At 40.4% G+C, this 25,441-nt stretch overlaps 1 protein-coding gene across 1 annotated transcript; it reads right to left on the reverse strand.

Annotated features, from left to right (window-relative positions):
* Window positions 1-10,412: 10,412 nt before the first annotated feature.
* LOC128513756 (trace amine-associated receptor 13c-like) lies at window positions 10,413-11,411 on the reverse strand. Its single transcript, XM_053487310.1, has one exon. The coding sequence runs from the start codon at window positions 11,403-11,405 to the stop codon at window positions 10,413-10,415; it is 993 nt and encodes a 330-aa protein (XP_053343285.1). The 5' UTR covers window positions 11,406-11,411.
* Window positions 11,412-25,441: the final 14,030 nt, after the last annotated feature.

Here is a 25,441-nt window from a genome sequence, read left to right on the forward strand (position 1 = left end):
GAGGGTTGTCCTCTCCGCACACATTTATTACATTTATAGTTTGGATGTTCATGCTACTCCGGGCCCACGGGTCCTTGAGTCAGCTACCCAGACATAGTTCTGAGACCTTCTCGGCCTTGTGCGCACACGCTACACAACCTTGGAGTCCAGACACTTGCAGTGCGGCGGCGTTGGCACTCTCGTTCCCATAGCGTTTTCACGCAGCATCGAGTGTAGCCTTTGAAAGGGAACGTCTCGGGTTACTTTGCTGTAACCCTGTTCCCTGAAAAGGCGGGAACGAGATGCTGCGTCCCAATGCCGCACTGCCTATGTGACCGGACGTCCGTTCAGACAAATCAATCTGAGGAATGTTTCCGGTTCACTCCTATTTATAACCTGCAGGTGCGTCCTATCAGATGACGTCACCTGACCGAGGTTATAAAAGCCAAAAATTTGGCGTGTTTGGTACACACATGCTTCACAACCGGCAACATGACAAGATGTTCCCATAGCGTTTTCACGCAGCATCTCGTTCCCGCCTTTTCAGGGAACAGGGTTACAGCAAAGTAACCCGAGACGCTTCTTAAGTATGTCCAGCAGTCCATACAGCTGGAGGCCTTTGCTTAAGTCTCCAAGCATTGGTGTAACTCTAAATGTTGCATGGAGAACAATTGCGCTTGTGGAGAAAACACAAAACTGACAAATTTAATATACAAAAAAAAAGAAAAAAACTGTGCATAACTAATAACTAATATAGCAAAAGTTTGTTAAAGTGGTAAGTTAACAAGCAACACTGAATCGTCTTTCAAATGTCCTTCATGACACAGACTGCTTAAAAGATTATTGGAAGGGCAATTATGTTCCATATTTACCGAATTATGGCATCTTTTTGGTCTATGTTGAGTGGTCCTGTGTATCCACAGCTGATAATTTCATCTGTAAATTCAGTCAGATCAGCCGTCTCTTCAACCTCATGAAAAATAGTAACAACAGGATACCAAATTAACAGTACATTATTACTTTGTGATAAAATGCAAACCAACAATGCAATATACTACAGTACTCAGAGTGAAGTTACCTTTGAGATCAACAGGGAGTATTCAATATCATCTACATCATCCTTGCAAATTCTGAGGACATCAACCCCCCCAGTGGTGAGATAATAGTAGCACCACTCTCTTATGAAACATGGGGCTGGGCCACCTTGAGCTAAGCTAACTGCAAAGATCTCCCCAGCAGTCCTATTATTCCAAAGTGAGATTATAAAAAGCACTCAGTCAATGCCATTACACATAATTAAGAAAAAAAAATAGCTACAAATGTTACAAACCTGAAGAGACCATTGTCAAGGTCACTGTTGGAGTACTGTGGACTCTTTGCTCTCTGACCCAAGAAGAGGCGTTTTTCAATGCCTCTGATAATTTCTTAATAATATATTAAGAACAAAACTGTGTAAATTACCAAATAAATGTTATTTCTTTTTGTTAAAGCTTTTCCACTTTTATTATACTTAATAACTTGCCTGTAAGAAACTCCTTTCGCAAAGCACCAGAGTCGATTCCAGCTTCGCCAAAGAAGGTTACCTCTAGCTGGTTGACTGGATTTCCTTTTTTTTGTCTTTGCCACTGCTTGAGCCCCCTCTCTAGGAGATTGTCCCGTAAGACACAAATGCGAAAGTGGTTTTCTGCATTTACTCGGCTAGCAAGCAGCTCCAGAAGATCCTCTAGACTGTGGCAGGAGATATTGAGATAGTAGCCAACATAAACACTGTAACGTTTACTGAATTTTTTTAGACTTTTATTGAAAAAGTTTACCATAATACTTGTTGAGAGCTTGAATTGCCTGTTGTATCATCAGTAATACAAGGATCATCATTGTGTAAAAAAAACTCCACTGTAATGTGAAGAGAATAAAGTGTTTATTTTTCCTCCAGTGGCACATGTGGCAATAAAGCACAAAGATTTATAACATATCTGTTTCCAAGAGCTATGTTTTCTAAAGTGTGTGTAACTCACATAGATTTTGTTCTCCACAAAGGCTGGCATGCAGTTCAAGATTGTCCACAGGAAACTTCAGCTGACATATTGGGCATGGTAAAACAGACTACAAACAACAACAACAACATATTAAATAATATAAAAGCACCATGGGTTAGAGAAATGTTTTATTAGGGCTGGAGAGTTTTAATGCCACATTACCTCAGATGAAGAATTTTCTTGTTTCATCTCATCCAAATTGCTTTCTGAGACAAACTGGACTTCTGTCTGCTCCAACAACAAAGAAATTAAAAGCATATCATACAAAGCGCTTCATCATACTGTAAGTATGTGATTAGCAATCTACTGACAAACATACACTGAAATCATTTGGTATTCTTTTGAAGGTTTGAACACAGTTCTAGATCTAATATAAAATCAATGTGGAATGTTAAAATAATAAAAATTAAACATTTAGTCGAAATACATCATGAAATCAGCAAATAATTAAACAGCATTACTCCATTACCTCTTCATTTGAAGATGCTGAATCATGTGACTTGCAAACCTGAATGTGGAGAGCCAGCACCTGCAGGGGCATGCTTTTGTTGCACATTTGCCAAGTAGCCTCTGGCATTTTTTTTTAATTCTCTGGCATCATTAGGGAGAGGATTAAGGTCCAGTTCCTCTTGTAGAGGAACTACATTCAGCATTGTCTTTCCAGATGCAGAGGCAGTTTTGATTTGGGATCCAGTGTAACCTTCTGAGTCTGGAGGAATAATGCTTACACCACACCCCCCTATAAACAAAGATAGAATTAACATAACATTTTTCTATAACCAAATACATACTGACTTAAGTGATAATAAAGAAAAATTGTAAAGTCACCAGTAGCCTTATAAAGCATCCATCCTCCACTCAAACCCTCCATTTTTGGGAATGCTTCATACAGTAAGCTGGAAAACTATTAAAAAATGCAAAGAAACTCACTCATTTTGAATAGATTTTTTTTTAATTAGTGAATCTTGTATATAAACTACTTTTTTTCCCCAAAAAAATACAAACGGACTACCTTACCTCTGAATGTGTCATGTCCATTGTAATTGAGATTGTCCTTTTGCCAAGCCCTGCTTGCACAAGCTTGAGTTCATGTGAAGGTGAAGGGGTGATCTCAGAATTTTTATCCAGGAGATACACATTTAAATCATAAGGTTTAAATGCTTTTGCAGGCTTGGTATGTGTTCGGGATGCTAAATGTATTCTTTTTTTCCCCACAGATTGCATGTCTTCGATACATGCTGGGAAAGGCCCTACAAGGAAAAGAAAATGTATTTATTTTTGTTTTCCAACATAAAATTAATGTTGGTAGATAAATAGTCATAAAAATAATTTCATGTTTAACTAAGTTTGTTTAACTTTGTCAACTACTGTACTGTAAGGGGTTAACTATGTACAGAGTGCCTGCAAATTAAAGATTTTAAGTATTTGATTGGGCATCCACGCTCTGTGTGGCCAGCAAAATGCACCTGGCCATGTCCTGATCAATGGTGGTATTTGTCTGTCTTTGTTCTTGCACTGCTGTCTGCTGGCCCTGAACCTGAACTTGACCTTGTGGACGTGGTGTTACAGGACTCTGATTAAGAGTCTGTGTTAGCACAGAGATGAGGCTCCGTGCTGCACTAACCACATCCGGGTACTCTGTCTGCTAAACACAAAGTTAAAATTAGAAGTAATGCAAGTATAATGAGAAACAATGAAAAAAAAAAAAAAAGTTTATATTGAGCATCCATAAGGTATTCAGAACACTTCAGTTTTTACAATGTTGTTATTATATGGTAAAATAAATTCTTTTTTACTCCACAATGACAACACATATTTTGGCACATTTATTAATGAATGAATAAATAAATAAATAAAACACACAGATGCTATGACACACAGATGCTATGACATTTTAAAGGCTCAAGGCTACACTGTTACGGCTAGCAAAATCATGAATTTTATTTTTTTGATATACAGCCAACAACCTTTAATAATGCCTTAAAACCTGCTTACTAAACCTAACTAAAAAGACACGTGTTATACCATGTAATCTACTCGGTACAACATAAAGCTTGCAGAAAATATTCATAACGCACGTAAGAAATGTATCGGTCACCCACTAAAAAAACAATTAAGGCCAATTACTTGAGACTGTCCAGCATTTGCCAGCTGACGGGGGCTATCCATCTTCACACCTGTACGAGTTATCCACAGAAGTCATGAGTCGTGCTGGAGTGACGTAATCTCCCCCTTCGACTGATTGGCTAGAGGAGCAGCTGTCAATTCGGACTAGTTAACCAATGGTGACACTGAAGTCCGCCCTAATTTACATCAAACTCTGTCGGCTAAGTTTTGAAACGCAAGCGCAAAACATGAGAACGTGAGCAAAAGGGAAAGGAGGATAAGCACACAAAAAATGTAAATATGAGCGGAAAACCTGATTTTGTTTGTGACTCGAAAAATGCTGAATTCGTGTTTCAGTTTTGTGCAATATAATTTGTAATGGGTTTACATTTGTAATTTGCGCTTATTATTTTTCGACCCATGACCGCGTTGTTTGTTTTTCTAAATGACTTTGCATCTATTTTTTATTTTTGTGCGTTATTATTTTTAGATCTGTTACCGCAATACTTTTGATGGAAATTTGATCCCATATCGGCGTTGCCTGATGCCGGAGGCCGGAGGAAGGGTCATCGGAAGCGGTGCGCGAGGAAGCGGAAGCGCGGCAAGCGGGCGGGAGTCTGTGCTAGGCTAAAAACAAACCCTAGCTGGCCGGCTCTCCCGTCCATCATCTTATCTAACGTCTGCTCCCTGGACAATAAACTGGACTACATCCGACTCCAGCAGGCTACACAGCGTGAGGTAAGAGACTGCTGTGTCTTTGTTTTTACGGAGACATGGCTCAGCGACAGAGTACCGGACGCCGCTATTCAGCTAGACGGGCTAGCCTCGTTTCGCGCCGACAGAAATGCAGCTCTGTGCAGTAAGACTCGCGGTGGCGGCTTATGTGTTTACATCAACACGAAATGGTGCAAGAACTCTGTGCTAGTTTCTAGTTATTGCTCATTGCTAGTGGAGTTTGTGATTGTTAGATGCAGACCTTTTTATTTACCAAGAGAATTCACCACTGTTTTCATTATCGGAGTGTACATTCCACCTAGCGCTAATGCTAAGGAAGCGCTTTGGGAACTGTATACAAAGATCAGTGAACTGCAAAATACACACCCGGATGGACTGTTTATTGTTGCTGGAGATTTCAACCATGCAAATCTCAAGTCAGTGCTTCCTAGATTCCATCAATATGTGGACTTTGCAACGAGAGGGAAAAACACGCTGGATCTTGTTTACACAAACATCCCCGGCGCATATCGGGCAGAGCCCCGCCCCCACCTCAGCTACTCAGACCACATCTCTGTTATGCTAATTCCAGCATACAGACCACTCTTCAGGCGCTCAAAACCGGTTCTGAAGCAGGTGAAAACCTGGCCAGCAGGAGCCATCTCTGCTCTTCGGGACTGTTTCGAGAGCACTGACTGGAACATGTTTAGGGAGGCTGCAACTTACGGCGACTTCACTGACTTGGAGGAGTACACGTCATCAGTGACCAGCTACATCAACAAGTGCACCGATGACGTCACTGTCTCCAAGAGCATCATCTCACGACCCAACCAGAAACCGTGGATTACTGCGGAAGTGCATGCACTTCTAAGGACCAGAGACTCTGCCTTCAAAGCGGGAGACAAGGTAGCCCTCAAAACAGCAAGGGCCAAACTTTCTCGGGCCATCAGAGAGGCAAAGCGCGCACACGCCCAGAGAATCCACAATCACTTCAGGGACAGCGGCGACACACGGCGCATGTGGCAGAGCTTACAAGCCATCACAAACTACAGGACGACTTCACCTGCCTGTGACAGTGACCGCTCCCTCCCAGATGCGCTAAACAACTTCTACGCTCGGTTCGACAGGCAGAACGACGTGGCGGCGAGAAAGACCACCCCTTCTCCGAACGACCAGGTGCTGTGTCTCACTACAGCTGAGGTGAGGAAAACTCTACACAGAGTCAACCCACGTAAAGCTGCTGGACCAGACAACATCCCAGGCAGAGTGCTCAGAGAATGTGCTGAACAGCTGGCAGATGTTCTCACCGACATCTTTAACATCTCTCTGAGCAGCGCCGTCGTTCCCACGTGCTTCAAGGCCACCACCATCGTCCCCGTGCCCAAGAAGTCTACTGTGTCCTGTCTCAATGACTACCGTCCCGTTGCACTCCCCCCCCCCACCCCCCATGAAGTGCTTTGTCGTCATGAGACACATCAAGACCCTGCTGCCCTCCTCACTGGACCCACTGCAGTTTGCGTATCGTCCTAACCGCTCAACGGACGACGCCATCTCCACTACACTACATCTTGCCCTCTAGCAACACACAGTTCGAACCACATGAAAATAAAAGAGACTGCTTATCAAAATTAGGCTTTAAGAAGTCAACTGACTTAGTGACTGAGTAACATTCAACAGAGGAGAAATGCTGAAGATCTTTGTGTAAAGCATCTGGATTGATCCTCTTTACATTTCTTTAACATATTTGCTGTTTAGCTTGTATGTTGTAACAAGAAATTGATGACCTTAAAGCAACCTTGTGGTCACACACCTCAAAATCATACAAAAAAGGTGCTAATGGGGACAGAATTTCTTTATAACTAGATCCAAAACATGCCATCTAGTCAAGTCGCTTTTATTGTCACATCACATTACTGGTACACTGGTACCATACGTATCTAAAATGTAAAGAAACATAAACATGATTTTAAAGGCAATCCAGTAGCTTTCACAAGATAAAAAAAGGAAAAAGTTATACTTTAAGCATTTTTGGTATAGTAAATTTCTGCAATGGCTATAGTACACTGAAATCCACTCCATGTTTTTTTTGTCCTGCTTGGTGAGTAGCGAGTATCCACACCAGAATGGATAAACCCTGCTCCTAAGCTTCTAGCCTTGCTACCTTTCCACCTGGTTTCCTGGACACACAGTATATCCACCTTCTAGTTGTCAAAAAACTTTCTAGCCTTCTCCGTCTTAGTCCCTACAGTTTTTCATGATTGATTTGGCAATTGTTGCAAAACGAATTATGTGGGTAAAAAAAGATATTAGAAGATTTTAAGTACAGTACAGGGATGGAACATTTGTCACAGTAAACCATTTTAGTAGTGCAAACATTTAAAAAAATCTACAATTGTTAATCCCAATCCCCTTTCACTATCCCCACTTGCCTGAAATCTTCCACCATTCTCGCTCTGCAGAAGAAAAAAAACTGCAGTAAAGTGCCTACTGTACATGACTAAGTGGCCTAAACCCGTGTTATTATAAAGTGTTAAAGAAATTGATATCTTTTTACATATAAGCCATTACCTCCAAAAGTCATGCAAAGTCATCAGTTTTCGTATAGGCTCAGGTGATGATACCCTCTTCCTTGCACAGTATTCAACACTGACCCTAAGTTTATCATTTACCACCTTAAAGCTGATTTATGTATTTGGAAAATTTGGAATAGGCACTTTTCTCTGCTTTTGCATTGTTGACTTATTAATAAATCAAACTACTAAATGTCTGGATAGGCAATAATTATTTCTCTATCCCAATTGTTACCCATAACACCCTTCAAACACTATTATAAAATGTATTTACATTTATATGTTTTGGTTATGTTTTAGTTAGTTGATGGTTGTCCATAGTATGTCAATGATCATGTGAGTGTGAGTATGTATGCCCTACAGGCTAAGGGTCTTTGGAAGGGTCCTGGGATAATATTTTTTATCTCTCACAAAATTGTGACTGATGTTAAGAAATATTTTTATATTTCTTTATTTTTTTAAAAGCTCTATGCTGTAAATTTTAAAAGGAAGGAAGAAAAAAAAGCTTGAAAGTCGCTCTGGATAAGGGCGTTTGCGCCTAATGGTGGCCCAAATGGTTTATTTACAGTTGAAACCAGATATTTATATACATTTAAGAAAAAAAAAAAAAAACACAAACTTTTTTTTTTTTTTATTGTCAAACTTTACATATACATTTACATTTGGCAGATGCTCTTATCCAAAGCGACTTACAAAAATCATTAAAATCAGAGTAAACCTTTTCTAATTTAGATTAATAAATATTAACAGATTTTTTTGCATTTATTAAATGTCAAAATCAATCAAGGTAGAATTTTATGGAATTTTTTTTATTATTTTCATCAATTAAAATTTACATACAGTCCCTTAGTATTTGGTAGAATTGCCCTAAAACTATTTCACTTGGGCCAAACGTTTCGGGTATCCTTACACAAGCTTTCTACGATAGTTTGCTGGAATTTTGGCTCACTCCTCTTGACAGAACTGATGTACCTGGGTCAAGTTTATAGGCCTTCTTACTCGCACTTGCCTTTTCAGTGCCACCCACAAATTTTCTATGGGATTGAGATCAGATGGCCACCCAATACCTTGACTATGTTGTCCTTAAGTCCCTTGGTCAGTAATTTGGAGGTATGCTTGGTGTTATTGTCAATTTGGAAAACCTATTTGCACCTAAGTTTTAACTTCCTGGCTTTGGATGTTGGTGGTACAAGACTCATTTAACTGTGAATAATGCCACTGTCTTAACAGTTTCAGCTAGCATATTTACAAGGTCTTTTAATAATTAATTTGCATTTTTCACACCGAAAAAAAAGCCTCTCTGTGGCTGTGGTAAGCAGTGGCAACAGGCAGAGTGGCAGTGTGGGCCTGCATGGACAGCAGCGATTCCCTTGTGATGCCTCTCCATTTATGGGATTGCTGAACCGACCCCTCCCATGTTGATCGCGGTTTCAGACAGGAGTTCTTTATGACGTCTGGCAGCTGGGCGGCTTTCAACGGCTGGGAACAGAGCCCATGACGTGTTATCTGCTAAGGGCCTTTTCCTCCTCAGTGGCAGCATCATGAAATCTGCTTTCACTTAAGAGTTACAAATCCGCGGGTGCTCTGGCAGTAAGCTCGCGGCCGTCCTTGCTGTGGAGAATACAGGTGCTGCAGAGATTACCATAAGATTAGACACACACTTATCACAGGCACATGCTGTGACACTGCCCCTCCCTTAGCTCTAAGCTCACAGTGCCAAGTAAGACCCTGGCCTTGTTTGGGACTTAACCTAAGGCATGTGCCGATGGCCTCATGCCTGCATTCTCCACCAGTGTGATGGGTTCGAACCTTATGCATGGGTGGCACCACAGACGCATGGTCACAAGGCAAGGTCTTGTGGGGAAAAAGGGTCATTTTATTTAAAGTTGGGAATGAAAGGAGAAAGGAAAGATAAAATGTAATAAAAGAAGTGCAAGTGTGCATGTGTGGGTCTGGAGGCAGAATAAAACACGCAGAGGAAGCGCTCCTGAATGTTCCCATGATGATGACATGAGCTAAAACTGGCCCCTCCCAGCTGTCTCTGGGCGCAGCCACAGATGGGAGTCTGTCCTGAACGTCCATCAGCTGGGTGGCTTTACCACCGGAGATCAAGGGCCTTAACACAGTCCTCTCACCAGCATTTTTCCTCTTCGGTGGTGGGGATGCAAAGGTGGGGTCTGCGAGTAAGTCAAGGTGCCACAGGAGGTCGAGCAGTTCTTTTCCGTGCCTTTCTTATTGCGGTAATTAAAACGCCACAATTTAATCTTGCCTTTGAAGTCTCTGGGGTGTGTAACATTGCTCCGCTTATGTGCCACTCTTTAAATACTCCACGACTCTTTGCTGTGTTTCCAGACCTCCGACTAAACTCCTTACTTCACTTTTATAAAGTGGGGAAAGCTCAAGGTCGTTAATCGTCATGAGCCAGACCAACCTGGTGGGCCCGTCCCTTCATGCATCTGCAGAAGGGGAGGGGGGGTGCCTACGTAGGGAACCTGAGGAGTGGACGAGGAGCGATAACAGGTTAAGGCGCACGCCCATAACAGGTTACATCGTGACATAGGAATACATGAGCAGTAAATAAGTTAATGAATAAATTGTTAACTTAATTAATAAAAAGTGACATTAAAACAAAAGTTTATGAATTATCTAACATTTCTTTCTGTAGTAAAATAACATTACTGAATTATCTAAAAATGCTATACAAAAAGAACACACTAAAAACATTACACCCAAAACACAAAATTATAATAAAATTTGTTTATACACCAGATACTCAACAACTAAAAAAAAAAATACAGTGCAGTCTTTCTAGAAATTATGGTTATATGGATAGCATTCAATACTTACTCACAGTGATAACAGTAAGCAACCAAAAAAGAATTCTCCAAATATGCATATTTTGACACATAACAAAACCAAAAAACATGTTTTTATATTATAAAACATAAAACAGTATAGTTTATAATATATTCAATAATTATTATCAAAAGAAGTGTTTAAAAAAACTTCATGAAAGAACATTAATTACTGCCGAGTCTGTCTGAAATATTTGCAGAGTTATAATTAATTTGATGCACCTTCTAAACCACGGGTAAAAGAGAGCATAAATAACCGGATTAATGGTAGAATTAAGACAACCTACTATCATAAGTTTCTGAAATGTGTCTGTCTGTATTTTAATAAGATCACCCAATAAACTGTAAATAAAATATGGAAGCAAGCAAATTAGAAACACAGACACCAAAATGCCAAGGACTTTAGCTGCTTTTCTCTCAGATTTCATTGACTTTGAGGTGATTTTCTGTTTATTAGGTCGTGTGTGATTATTAAGCTCTCTGATAGCAGTGGCATGTTTCTTAGCAATTACAAAAACCAGAGTATACAGTATGATTATAACAGAAAGTGGAAAAATAAATGAAAATGCAAGATTAATTACAGACCACACATCATTCAATAAGAGAAAACACTCTCCAGGACACATTGCAAAATTCATTAAATTTCCATTGGAATACAAGAGTGCTAAGATATAGGCCACTACCACACACCACTCAAAAACAATTATAATGCGAGTGATTTTCACAGACACTCTGCTCATGTAGAAAAATGGATTTGAGAGAGCCAAATACCGATCCACAGCAATCAAAGTGATATTATAGATGGATAAGATTGTGAGGAAACCACTAATCAACCAAAAAACAGTACAGAAACTTTTCCCAAATTTCCAGCAGGATTCAATCATCCAGATAAACATTGGTGACATTACAAAAGCACCAACAAAGAAATCCGACACAGCCAGAGAGAGCACAAGCGTGTTGGTCGGTGTGTGAAGCTGCTTGAAGTGAAAAACAGAGATGATGACGAGCAGATTTCCACACACTGTTAGCAGAACCACAGCTGCTGAACACACATACAGTAAGATATGAACTGCAGGAGATACAGATCTCTCTGGACAGGAGAAATGCACACAGTGATCTGACTGATTAAACTTTATCAGATTCATAAATATGGATATTTCTCTAAGACAATTAGAGACTCTGTCTGCAGAGCTAAACGTACTACCTCCTCTGGTGGATGGTACTATTGTAAAACAAGACATATTAACATGATTTTTAGACTTAAAGAGAACTGCTGGTTTTATAGTAAATAAATTGCACACGCCCCCACTAGTTTGAGTGGCAGCATTATGAAAATACCATGTTGTGTCGAACTAAATACCCTTCACTAACAATAATTAATGATAATAATAATAATTATTACTAGTACCTGATAATAAAAGCCCTAAAGTAGTGTTTGTCCAAATGTATGGATAATGAAATCCTACTTAAAGATCAAGTCAAAATTCTCAGGAACAAATTTATAGATAAAGAATTATTGACAAAATTATCATTTTGAAATAAGTAATAATCCATGCAGGGAGTTTTTGTCTCTTCATGCCTTCATGTACAAAACAAAATATAGACGCAAACTAGTATCATCAAAAAAATCTTTAACCCAATATAACATGACACAATATTATTATCATTGATAGTAACAGTTACTGGCTTATCCCAATATTATTCCATACCATCCATCTGCAATGAAATTAAAATTAAATTTTAACACTGCTTGTTTAATAGATGTAGTCAGCTAATGTCTTTATTATTATTTCCCCTGTTCCATATCTCATGACGTGCAGCTGTTTAACGTCCACCTAACAAATTTTTAACATATGTGCTTAAACCATGCCTGCAACCCCTTATTCATGACAGAATGTAAAATCAACATCATGGTGTAGCAGATGGGTCTTCCATAAAAATCTTTTGGGGTTGGCAACATAGGTAATTTAATGACAAGCCAGCTGCAAAACGGAGCATGTGGGTAAGAGAAATATGAGATCCCACAAAACCCCAAAAGAGGCTTATTGCAGTTTATTGAACAGCTAGCCAAGTTGGACACACGTCCCCCTTTGTTGGCTGTGGAATTTTGGGTTCTCTTTTAAAAGCTACACTCGATGCTGTGCGAAAGCACTATGGAAATGTTTCCCAGTAACCAGTTGTGAAGCACGTTTGTTTTAAACAAGGCAAAAATAAGAGTTAGACACGAGTTTGTCCCTCCGTGTAGAAGAATATCTTGCTGAGGGCGATCTCCTCACTTCCTGTTTTCAGTGTTTGGGGAAAGATATCGTCGGGCTTTATGGAACATGTGAATACTGCGAATTCTCCCTATTAAAGTCCCTCGTGCTCGGGTTTGCTGTCTTCTGGCAGAAGCGCACAAGACCGAATCTTCCTTTATCTTGCTCTTTTGTTGGATCATAAGCCTTTTACCCTCCACTTCTCAAGCGCGCTTCGGCACTTCTTGAGAAGGGGGAAAGAACCTTCTCTCTCGCTTCCGCTGAGATGGAAACTATCACTTCAGAGCGCTCCTCTAGTGATGAGCCAATGTGTGTAAGTTGTTGTTAGATGTGGTAACGTGCAGTCTAACGCGTACACCTCGATTCACCGTAAAAATAAATAAATAGCATAAATCCCCCAAACGCTCAAGGTCAGACGACAGGTTTCTGTTGGGTGGTCGGAGGAGGGGCCTCAATGATGGCCCCTCCACTTCCTGGTGACCTCCATGAGTTAACTCTTTCATGGCAGCGGTCTCCAGCGAAATGTTAGGTGTTCGGTCCCTTCCTTCCATGTTCAGGATGCCAAACATCTAACACACCCATCTAGCCAAAGTGTCAAATTTGTGCACCTTTTAGAGAGGCCAGCAGCGGGAAACCTACTGCCAGGTATGTCTCTTTAGGTATGAAGCACTGTGGAGGACCAGCACCCTTAGGAGGACGTGGATCAATCTGCGCCATCACTGGTGTTTTGGAGAGCAGCGGTTTCCGACAAAGTGTTAGGTGATCCGACTACGACACCATCTTTCTCATGGCAAAATACAAAGGCTGAAACAGGAAGTTCTGGTTCAAAGGGGAGGTTGCACGCTGGACGGACCAATCGGTGGCCGCGTTACAGGACGCACTCGATGACACAGACTGGGACATGTTCAGAAACAGCTCCGATGATGACATCAGCGTGTTTATGGAAGAGGTTGGGGGGATGATACTGTGGAGAATAAGACTATAAGAACGTTTTCCAACCAGAAGCTGTGGGTGGATAAAACCATTTGCGATGCTCCGAGATCTTGCACCGCTGCTTACAACACGGGGAACATGCCGAATCCGACTGCAATGCAGGCACAGCTGTCTCCTGCGCGCGCCTGATCCATTATAGCACCCGTAAGGAGTCCAAGCTAGGCCAGGAGGTAACTTAGCCGCTCCTCGAGTGGTTTCAGTGGTGGCTAAGTGCCGGGGGATTTCATCCAAGGGCCAATTGCCAGAGGCAATAAGGGTTACGCGCCGAGAGCTTCGTACCCTTTCTATGTGGTTTAAACCCCGGTCTTTGACTCTGGGTCCCACTGTAGGTCCGTGTTGTCATCACAGATTGCAAACGACAGACGTTTTCCCTCAAAGGCTGTGGTGCGGCCTTAGATGGCCGTCCAGCCCAAGGGATCTATAGAGGTCATCTTCTCGCGTGGCACATCAATTGCCTCATAACAATGACTCCATTTTTGGCCCTAAAATCCTCCCTCCAACAGCTGAGAGGCAATAGGGGTTATGCGCCGAGAGCTTCGTACCTTCTCTATGGAGCTAGCGCCTCGGCATCGACATGTCGTTCTAGCTCACCTTGTTTTCTTTAGGATGGTGTCTTAACGCCACGGAAAGTGTTCTCTTTCCTACACAAAGTATGACATTGAGTATCATGTGGGATCCAACCGCAATGCGGGCACAGCTGTCTCTTTCCCTGCTTTCAGTGGTGGCTAAGTGCCGGAGGATTTCATCCAAGGGCCAATCCGCAGAGGCAATAAGGGTTACGCGCCGAGAGCTTTGTACTCTCTCTATGTGGTTCAGACCCTCGTCCTTGACTCTGGGTCCCACTCTAGGTCCGTGTTGTCGTCGCAAGTTGCTAACGGCAGACGTTTTTCCCTTAAGGGCCAGAGCGCGGCCTTGGATGGCCGGCCAGCCAAGGGATCTGGAGAGGTCATGTTTGCGCGTGGCATATCAACCGCCTCAAATTGATCACTTTATTTCTGGCCCTAAAATACTCCCTTCAGCAATTAAGAGGCTAGCAGGTCCTAGCACGGATGGACAACATTACGGCTTATAAATATCGCCTGGGCAGACTGGATTTGCGCTACAAAGGAAACTAGCGCACTAGGTTCTGTATAAGGACAGGACAAATTCTGTCCCTCAGGAACATTTACATTCCTGGACATAAAACATGTAGACCCAGTCCACTGTGGAACTGTTTCAGTGTTGGAGGTTTCTGCAGGTACACTAACCTTGGGCTTATGCCCTAGTACACTTGGAATGTATGCAGCCGCTATTTCAGCCTATGTCCTGACTGATGGGGTTTATTCGCGGACCTCATCAGCCTCCCCAGCGTGCCTAAGCTTTGCCAATTGGCTAGAAAAGGCTGTTCTGCATTCTTACCCAACTATCTTCCACAGTCAAAGCCTTCTGTCCTCCGCCGATATAGCTCTGGAGCAGTAAGACTTCATTCACTGTTTCCAGCTCATGATCTTCAATTTACAGCGCACCTCCGCATTAGCTAGTGCCATAAATTAGAGCAGGGTTTCATACGTCGTGGGGCCGTGGCCGAAGGGCAGCCGCCATTAGACAAGTTGGGTGAGAGATGCTAGTGGCCTAGCTTATGAGCCGCGTGGCACACTTCCCTCTAGTGTTTAGGGCCTATTCGACCAGGAAGCCTGCCTCATTAATTGCTCTGGCAAGAGGGATTTCCAAGTATGTCATTCGGCAGGCAGCCTTTTCTGCAAGACATCTGTCAGGCTTCATAGTTGGATGCCAGGCTCGCGGGTCCTCGAGTCAGCATCCCAGAATTATCTCTAAGACTCCTTGGGGGGACTGTGCGCACACTACACAACCCTGGGGGTCCAGACACTTGAAGTGTGGTGGAGTGGGTATTCTCACGGGTGTTTCGCGCAGCATCGAGTGTAGCTTTTGAAAGGGAATGTCTGTAACCCTGTTTCCTGAAAAAGGAACACGATGCTGCGCCCCACTTCCACACTGCATGTGTGACTGGACTTTCTTCAGACAAAATTGACCTAAGGATGTTTCTGGTTCATGCCTATTTATAACCTCCAGGTGCACCTAATCGAGTGATGTCACAGTAAAGTGTACAGTACTTTACAAAAGACGAACAGCTTTATTTCAGTCATAAATTCACAATCACATCACATTCCAGCTTTTATTTCCAGCCGTGGTTAAATAATGAATGAAATAATTATTCTATGTTTATTTCATTTAAATTATTTAATATTTACTTGAATTTATATATATATATATATATATATATATATATATATATATATATATATATATATTCATGTCATCTGATGATGTCGACACATTTTTACATTTTAAATATGTTGGTATATTCACGAATCAAGACATTCGCATAGTTAACACTAGTAGATAGCCTACTATCAAGTAATTAAATTAATTTCAAGACCATTTAAACTGAGGCATTGCCATGTGTTTTATTGTTTTGTCCCTGTTAAGATATTACAAAAACTATATAGGAAACTTACCATGAATTTTAAAAGCACGAACTTGGGCATCTCATTTCATTATTATGAAAATAATATGAAGCACATATACACACATTCACCATGAAAGATCTGTTGTAAAACAAAATAAAATTCATATTTGCTTCAGCATTGGAAACAATATTGTTCTACGCTAACTAATTATACACAATTCTTTGTTGTACTTGGTCTGGCTTTTAGATAAAGTCCTTTCATGCGCCATCTGGCAGATAATTAGTGAAGCACAACACATTTATTTAAATTCCCAAATGTTGCTTGAGGCAAGTCACGGCACGCTGCGTGCCAAATTGCGGCATCTTGCCGCGAGAAAACACACAGATTCCTAATGGTCAGGTCTGTATCATCATTAAAAAAACTGAAAAGAGAATTCTCATTTAAGTAATTAGGCAAATTCTCATTTGATCCATGATAATCAGCTGTATAAAGATTTCTATAAAAATCAGAAAAAGAAGTGTTGATGTCCTGGGAATCAAAAGTCATTTTGCCCTAATAGGACCCTAATCTGTCCTAATTACTTTTATATTTCTTTTACTCTGCTGCTTTTTTAACTGATACGCCAAGAGGTGACTGGGTTTATTACCAAACTCATAGTAGCACTGTTTAATGTAAAATAATAATTTATTGGTATGTTCTGTATAGTCTAAGTTAAGTTTGGCTCTAGCACTATTAAATAAAATCCAATTATCTTGATTTGGCAACCATTTATGTTGTCGTTCCAGGTAAGATACTTCAGCTTCTAGTTCTTACCTTTTCTGTATTTTAAGTTTTTTACTTACCACCAAAAGTCAAAGTGTATATTTCAGCCAAGAGTAAAATTTAGTCTTGAGTCCAAAAATGCCTTGGCTGAGTCCAGGTCATTGAACAGGCAGCAAAAGCTTTCCCCACAGACTTGAACACACGATGCTTCTAAAGAACACCAGCTGACAAATCCGAATAGAATTGAAGCTCCGATCCATTATGAGTTATTGTCTTTTTAATGCCAGCTTTTAATATCACTTCTGTATCAGTAAACCACAGAAACCAAACTAAGATGCTTCTCGGAGCTGAATTCGGATTGACAGACGCAAAAGTGGGAGATCTATGAGCCCTCTCAATATCCAGAACAGGGAAATCAACAGGTAGATTTAAACACTTTGAGATGTCATGTCTTAAAGATACGATGAAAGTGGTCCAGATCTCTCAGCTTTCTTGACAGACCCACAATCTTCAGATTCTTGTTACAACCTCTGTTTTTAAGGTCATCTACTTTGGCCTGCAGTTGGTCTGCCAAATCCCCGGCAGATTAAATCTTTTGTCCGGCACCTTCCAGGCACGATTTAGCGCCAGTGACATTTTCAGAAAGAGTGGTAAACAAATTCTAAAGGCAGGAAACGGAGTTTGCAATACCTTCCAGATGACTTGCGATTCCATCAAGACGTGATCCATTGGCCTTTATTTCTGACAGAATCGCTGACATGTCCATGTGCAGTTTAGCGGTGCCGAGGTTGCATGAACAGTAGGCCTTTTCGCCTCCTTTTCTTTATCCCTCTGCGAATGCATCAATGCAAAAATAGGAAAATCCTTATCAGAAGGTATGTCCAACATTTTTATAATCTGTTCTAAGAAGTTAAGTAGGAATTCGGAGAAAAAAGCGTGATTGATTAACAAAGTCAAGTGTAGCAAAAAACTTATGCAGCCATCTCACTCCGGGTCATGTGACACTCCACCATGTCCTTTCCGATCTTGATTTATTCCTATATAAACTATGATTACTGCTTATAATAGGAAACTTGTTTAAAACAAACATTGGAACATGGGTAATATTTCACAGCAATGTTAAAGTTTGTGAGAGAGACTATTCCACTGTTATACATCAGTACTTTAACTATGATTTTTACTTTTGTTAATTTTCTTATTGAATATTGTATCATAGCTGTACTATACTGTGTCGCAATTCAGTTAAAAAAAAAATTATTACAATCTTGAGTTTGTGTTAACACTTTATTGAACATGTGTGTTCATAGGAATTTATGAAATTTCTATTCTAAACTTGTGCTGTTGCTTCATGTGAAGGTGTTTGATTCTATAAATTTAGGAATAATCTGTAAAATAACTGTGTTGCTTTGCTAAATGTCTCAAGCTGTTTAGTTATTAAAGGTGTTTGATTTGTAATAATTTTGGAAAAAAGAATGTTAAAATAATTTTGCTGCTAAATGTGGGTGATTCTCATGAAACCATTAGAACACCACAGCACTAATGATTTTTAATATAAAATGTGAAATTTTGTCATACTGTTCTCTATGGCGGCACAGTGGTGTAGTGGTTAGCACTGTTGCCTTGCACCTCCAGGGTCTGGCTTTGATTCCTGGCCAGACTCGGTTCCTGTTTCTGTGTGCATGGAGTTTGCATGTTCTCCCTGCGCTTGGTGGCTTTCCTCCAGGTACTCCGGTTTCCTCCAACATTCCAAAGACATGTAGGTTAGGTTAATTGGTGTTCTCAAATTGCCCCTAGTGTGTGAATGAGTGTGTGAGTGTGTGCATGTCTGTGTCCCCTGCGATGGATTGGCGCCCTGTCCAGGGTGTACCCCGCCTTGTGCTCTAAGTCTCCAGGTCCCTGTGACCCTGAATACAGGATAAAGCAGTAATGTGTGAGTGAGAGTGAGAGTGATGGAGCACATGGGACATTTACTCCAAGATGGCTACCAGGTAAGATCATCTCCTTATATCTCTCCAGTTAAATATTAAATATTCTGTTATCACAATGTTAACATGACTTTTTGATTCTCATCACAGAAACAGGAAGTTTTTTACAATTTGTAAATTGTTAGCTTCACATTTTTTTTATGAAAATGTTCTTTATTATGGTCTTATTATATTCATTGAGGGAACACTAGGAAAAAACATTAAACATCCTACAGTGTTCGATTTATCATCTCTCTCCACCTGTCCCTATCTTCTGCATCTCCAACACTTGCACCTATCAGCTTCATATCCACATTTATTACATCAATGTACCTTCTTTTTGGCCAACATTCTCCCACCAATATACTCACTCTCTTTCCTCTGAACATGTCCAAACCATCTTAAACTGGCCTCTCCAACTTTGTCCCCCAAACATCCATGTGCTGTCCCTCCGATGTACTCTGCTACCTCCAGCTCTGACTCCTGTCTTTTCCTCAGTGACACTGTCTCTAAACTATATAGCATAAACACACACACCACTGTCTTATACATCTTCCTCTTGATTCTCACTGATATTTTCACACATAACTTTTGACACCTTTCTCCAGCCATTTCAACCTGTCTGCATTTGCTTCTTTATCTCTTTCTCAAACTCTCCATTAACCTGGACTGTTGCACTTTCCTCCCTTTCATTGTAGAACTGTTGTGTAGCAGGGTTGTTAGGAATTAATATACTTGTGACCATGTTCTGACAAATTAGAATGTAGTATTTTTCCTTGTTGGTCAATTTTTATCCTATTTTGTTAATGCCATGGTAACATGATTCATGTTTTTTTTTTTTTTTTTAGATGCACATTAAAATGTTGCCATGTTAATTTTTGTTTTAATGCTTTTCTTCCTTTTTTTTGGGCTTTTATATTTTTAAACCACTGCACAATAAAACTCTTTGAAATTTGAATGCTTAATTAAGCAAACATTATAGGGGTTCTGGTGGCTTAGTGGTAGGTGTTTCGCCTGCCATGCGGAAGGCCCGGGTTTGATTCCCAGCCGGTGCCCGAACCCCCCAACGACTGGATGCAGTGCTGGTCCCAAGCCCGGATTAAATGGGAGGGTGGCATCAGGAAGGGCATCCAGCGTAAAACCTGTGCCAAGTTGTTGTGCGGACTGAATATTCCGCCAAAGACTAACAACAATTGAGCAACCATTAACTGTTTTTTTTCTGCATTACAAAAATAATTAACCTAATTTTTGAAACTTATACAGTTGAACATTGTATTGCGAGTAACTTGGTCTGTAAGCGCTTTTCAAGATGAGCAAAATGTCTAGGAAAATTTCAACATGATAAATGATCGGGAAACACACACACACACACACACACACACCCCAACAGAAACACTCCCCTGTCAGGATTCTTTTTAAAGGTTAATTTGTTTTTATTTTTAATTTATAATTTGTAATAATAATTTTTATATGAATATTTTTGGGTTGTAGAACGAATTGTCTGGGAAATCTGCTTTGATATATAAGTGTTTTGATATAAAAACAAACTTCCATAACAAACAATGCTCGCAATCCAAGGTTCCATTGTACACTATATCATTACCAAAATAGATGTTCATCAGATGTTAATTTAATTAATAGAAAATAGTACTTTAATTTTAAATGCGTATGACTTCTCTGTCCCCTCTCTTATTTGAATTTTACACAAACATACACAGACATTAACGGAAAGACTGTTTTGTCTGAAAAATTAGCAAGAAAGATCGCTAATGTCACTCGTGTGAGCTCATACTAACAGAATCACTGCTGTAAAGTAAAACAAATGAACCTAGACTTTACTCTTAAAAAGAATCGTTACAGAGCACTGTTTCTGTGTAGAGCAGAATTCTGTGTGTGCGCATAATTTGACACCGTGCCACACACACTCTCTCTCTCTCTCTCTTTCTCTTGCCTTAAGTGTGTGTGTGCATGTTTGTGTGTGTGTGAAGCACCCCCTCTCTGCTTAACACAACCAAACACACACGCACTAAAGGCGATATATATATATATATATATATATATATATATATATATATATATATATATACTGAACAAAAATATAAACGCAACACTTTTGTTTTTGCTCCCATTTTTTATGAGATGAACTCAAAGATCTGAAACAGTTTCTGCATACACAAAATAACCATATCTTTCAAATATTGTTCACAAATCTGTCAAAATCTGTGATAGTGAGCACTTCTCTTTTGCCGAGGTAATCCATCCCACCTCACAGGCGTGCCATATCAAGATGCTGATTAGACAGCATGATTATTGCACAGGTGCGCCTTAGACTGGCCACCTTTAAAAGGCCACTTTGAAAGGTTCAGTTGAATCACACAGCACAATGCCACAGATGTCGCAAGTTTTGAGGGAGCGTGAAATTGGCATGCTGACAGCAGGAATGTCCACCAGAGCTGTTGCTCGTGAATTGAATGTTAATTTCTCCACCATAAGCTGTCTCCAAAGGTGTTTCAGAGGATTTGGCAGTACAGTACATCCAACCAGCCTCACAACCGCAAACGACGTGTAACCACACCAGCCCAGGTCCTCCACATTCAGCATGTTCACCTCCATGATCGTCTGAGACCAGCCACTCGGACAGCTGCTGAAACAATAGGAGTGCATAACCAAAGAATTTCTGCACAAACTGTCTCAGGGAAGCTCATCTGCATGCTCGTCGTCCTCATTGGGGTCTCGACTTGACTCCAGTTTTTCATCGTAACGGATTTTGACAGATTTGTGAACAATATTTGAGAGATATGGTTATTTTGTTTATGTAGAAAACGCTTCAGATCTTTGAGTTCATCTCATTAAAAATGGGAGCAAAAACAAAAGTGTTGCGTTTATATTTTTGTTCAGTGTGTGTATATATATAATATATATATATAGAGAGAGAGAGAGAGAGAAGAGAGAGAGAGAGTGTCAACTGGCATAGTGTCAAATTATGCGTGCGCACACACACAACGGCAGGCTGAGGGAGAAAATGGATTTTTAACCTCTGTAATGAGACTTTCTTTTCCTTTACACACGTGCACACACACGTGTGTTAAAAGAAACAATACATGTGTACGCATGTGCTTACAAACACAAAATAAATTGTGTTTTACACACACACATGGTCACAGTGTTATAGTAAACAGTACACATGCACAGATGTTGATTAAACCATTAAGAGACTGCACTAAGACCCAGCAGGGGAGACGATTACCCACAATTCCGCAGCGCAAGAGAGAGAAAAACCGTTGGTTCAGTTGTGATTACGTGATGCTTGGCGTGAAAACAAGAAGCGCATGCGTGATACATAATACTAGTTGCTCATAAACCAAGACTTGTTTGTTTTTTTAAATAAAAATCTATTAAAAATCTTTGCTTGTCTTGCGGAACACTCAAGTGGAGTGTCAGTACACAAACCAGAGTGCCTCGGAAGACAAACCACGTTACTCGCAATCTGTGGTTTCACTGTACTAGTGTTTATAATGTGCAAATGCAAAAATGTTCCATGTGTGAATCTATGTGTGACCACTTTATCCACTGGGCTCTTGTTGATGGCGGGGTTCTGGTAGTTCCTTTCCTGCTTAGTTCTAAAGTCTATTATCCACAATCAGCTCCTTTGTCTTCCTGAAATTCAGGAGATTGTTCCTCTGGCACCAGTTTTCCCGAATTTCAACCTCCTTCAGGTAGGCTGTCTCATTGTTGTCAGAGATCAGACCCACCACATTACTGTGTTGGCAGCAAACTTAATGATGGTGGTGGAGCTGGTAGTGGCCAAACAGTCATAGGTGTACAATAAGTACAGCAGGGGGCTCAGAACACAACCCTGGGGGCTCCAGTGCTGAGAGTTAGGGAGACTGAGACATGGATGATGTTTATCCTTAATTCCCTGTGGTCTGCCAGTTAGGAAGTTGGAGATCCACTGACATATACTTATTTAAATTGAATTCAATTTTATAAAAAAAAAAAAAAAAAAAAAAAAAAACTTACTTACTTTTTGTTATAAGCCACTTGATGGTTAACTTAGGACATGCCTAATAATAATACTGTAAACAGCTGACAACCTCACTAATGTTAGTTACCTTGTAACGCTCAGGTTTTATATTTGAAATAATTACACAAAAACAGGGTCTTAAATCTAAATACCGGCTGATGACGCTTACTTCTGGTGTTGCGCAATGTTCGTGGAGCAAGACAAGACACTCAACAACAACAATTCTCCAACCAAACCAAAGTGTATTAAAGTGAGAAAAAATATATATATACAAACAAACAAGGTGCACCATAAGCCAATATATACAAAATATATACAAATACAGTAGTTGATCAATTGGAATGGTTATTACCGTCGCGCTCACCGCCGTGTAAAAACGTCAGCGGCCAAAATAAATCAGTTGCATTTTAAAGTCATTCGTAAAATGGCCGCCAGGTGGCGCAAAGTGACATTTTCGCTCGTTGCAGTAAATACAATAGTGACTGTTATACAGCGTATCTCTGTATCTGTTTATTGTTATTTAAGTTCTGGATTATTTCAGGTACTTTAAACACATTGTTGGGTTGCTCATGTTGGCTCATATGAGATGTAGTTTACAAATGAACACCTGGTTGGGTTATTTTGACCTAACAACTGGTTTATTCATTATTCTTTCGTTTCTCCAAATATCAGCCTGCAGAATGTTCGAATTATTACTGTTATTGTGTCACAGGTGTAGTTTTAAGAGTTGTTTAGGCAGGAATGCGTGTGTATACAGCTCAAAACCTCCATCAGTTATTAAAGAAAAAATGCCCCAGCGATTTCGAAACTTCAGGAAATCTCTCGGCGCTCTGCGCATAACACCGGGCCAACTCATGTCGGAAAGAATTTATAAACGGTTTCTAAACATGGGCTATTGTTTTTTTACTTATAATATTTGTTAATTTAATTTAATTTAAATGAGGTTTGGGCTCAGGACTTCGATTCGGCATCGTAATTCTCCTCTTTAATTTACTCCATAGTCTAAATCAGCACTCATGAAGTTTTCCATGAAGTTTGATTATGGATGCGTCAGAAACAGCAAGCAGACTGACTCTGACCATTTAAAAAAACGTTTGAGTTCATTTTCTGACGCGCTCAAGTTCACCAAAAACAATACAGAACCGCGCACCTTATTTGCTTTCAAACATTTACAAAATCATTAAGTTTTTTCGTTATTGTGAGTGCGCTTAAATAAAAGTTGAGTCTTATAAAGGCCATGTAGTCTTATATAGTTGTATTATATAGTTTTTGCACAATAATCTGACAACAGTTTTTTTCAGCCTGTCACGGCGTGCGCCCAAATCAATATCGCTCCTCGCTCACTAGTTAGGCGGCCTCCCCTTCAGATATGCGAAGCAGCGGGACCGCAGAATTACACATGACTGGTGAGCTATCGTTGCTAATGGCCCGGGCTTGCACCCCGCGCTATAAAATACTCGGGGTTTGTTGGGTTAAAGTGGATTCTACTACGCTCTGTGTATGCAACGCGCGTGCAACAACGCGGAAGTGCGGCATGCAAGTGGGGCAAATGAAACGCGCCCCGGGAACTTTAAAGGAGCGAGAGGTGGGAGGGGCCGGTCCGGCCATCCGCAGAGAGCAGAGTCAGCGCGAGCGGACGAATGGCCATTGCACTCACACCGCATAGTAAAATCCACTGTAACCCAACAAACCCTAAGTATTTTATAGCGCGGGGTGCAAGCCCGGGATTATAATAAGCCGTGCCTTTATTCCGTCATGTCATGTGGGCATTATAAGATTTGTATTGAAAACTTCTAACTAAAAAGTGGCAGCTAGCACGCCTAAAATAGACGCAGGTTATAGTCTAAATAAAAACCCTCCGGTTTAATTTCCTATAGTCTAATCAGCCCTCAACCGCACGCATAGTTTTCCCGAGCGCGAGGATTTTTTTTGTGCTAAATAATAATTATGCAGTATAATAATTCCTATTAATCCTGGGTTGTTCTTTTAGTGTCACTATAGTGCTTTACGATGCCAGACAACATTCAAATACAAATTATTCACCCTCCCCAGGTGTGAATCGGCTGTTCTCACCTATACATTCAGAGGAACTGAAATGCACTTCTCCCCACTTTAAAAACCTCTTGAATCTGAGGCTGACTTTCAGTGATTTAAATTTGTAAATTTAAATTCTAAAGTTAACATTTTTAATCCTTGGAATGGAAGAACTTGAGTTTTTCCTTATAATAGCGTAAATTGCATTGTTTTTAATTAGTCTATACACAATAATCTTCTTTGGTATTTTTATTAAAAAAACGGGTATGGGGGCTATCTCGTTTTATTAATCCCTGTGCCTGGTTTAGGTTTGGTATTTAGTGCGCATCTGTTATATTACAACTAAATACCTTTTATTGGGGGTTAAGTGACTGATGTGCCTAACATTTTTCAGCTGAGCCTTTGTTTCACTGAATAATCAACCACCGCGACACCCATCTCTCTCTCTCACACACACACACACACACACACACACACACACACAGACGACCAAATCATTAGCACCTCCCTCCCCCAGCACAGCCATTTACTTTCTATCCATTTACTTACATTTGAACTGAGTCGTTTGGGTAACATGGGTCGAACCCGTTACAAATCATAACAGTCTACTGCATTTCATTCTTATAATAACGCAAAAACACAAGCGGGGCTGAATGACCGACATCTGCTGACGCAGTAGAA

The sequence above is a fragment of the Clarias gariepinus genome, chromosome 2 (genome assembly GCF_024256425.1).
Source record: "Clarias gariepinus isolate MV-2021 ecotype Netherlands chromosome 2, CGAR_prim_01v2, whole genome shotgun sequence".
NCBI classification, from domain to species: Eukaryota; Metazoa; Chordata; class Actinopteri; order Siluriformes; family Clariidae; genus Clarias; species Clarias gariepinus.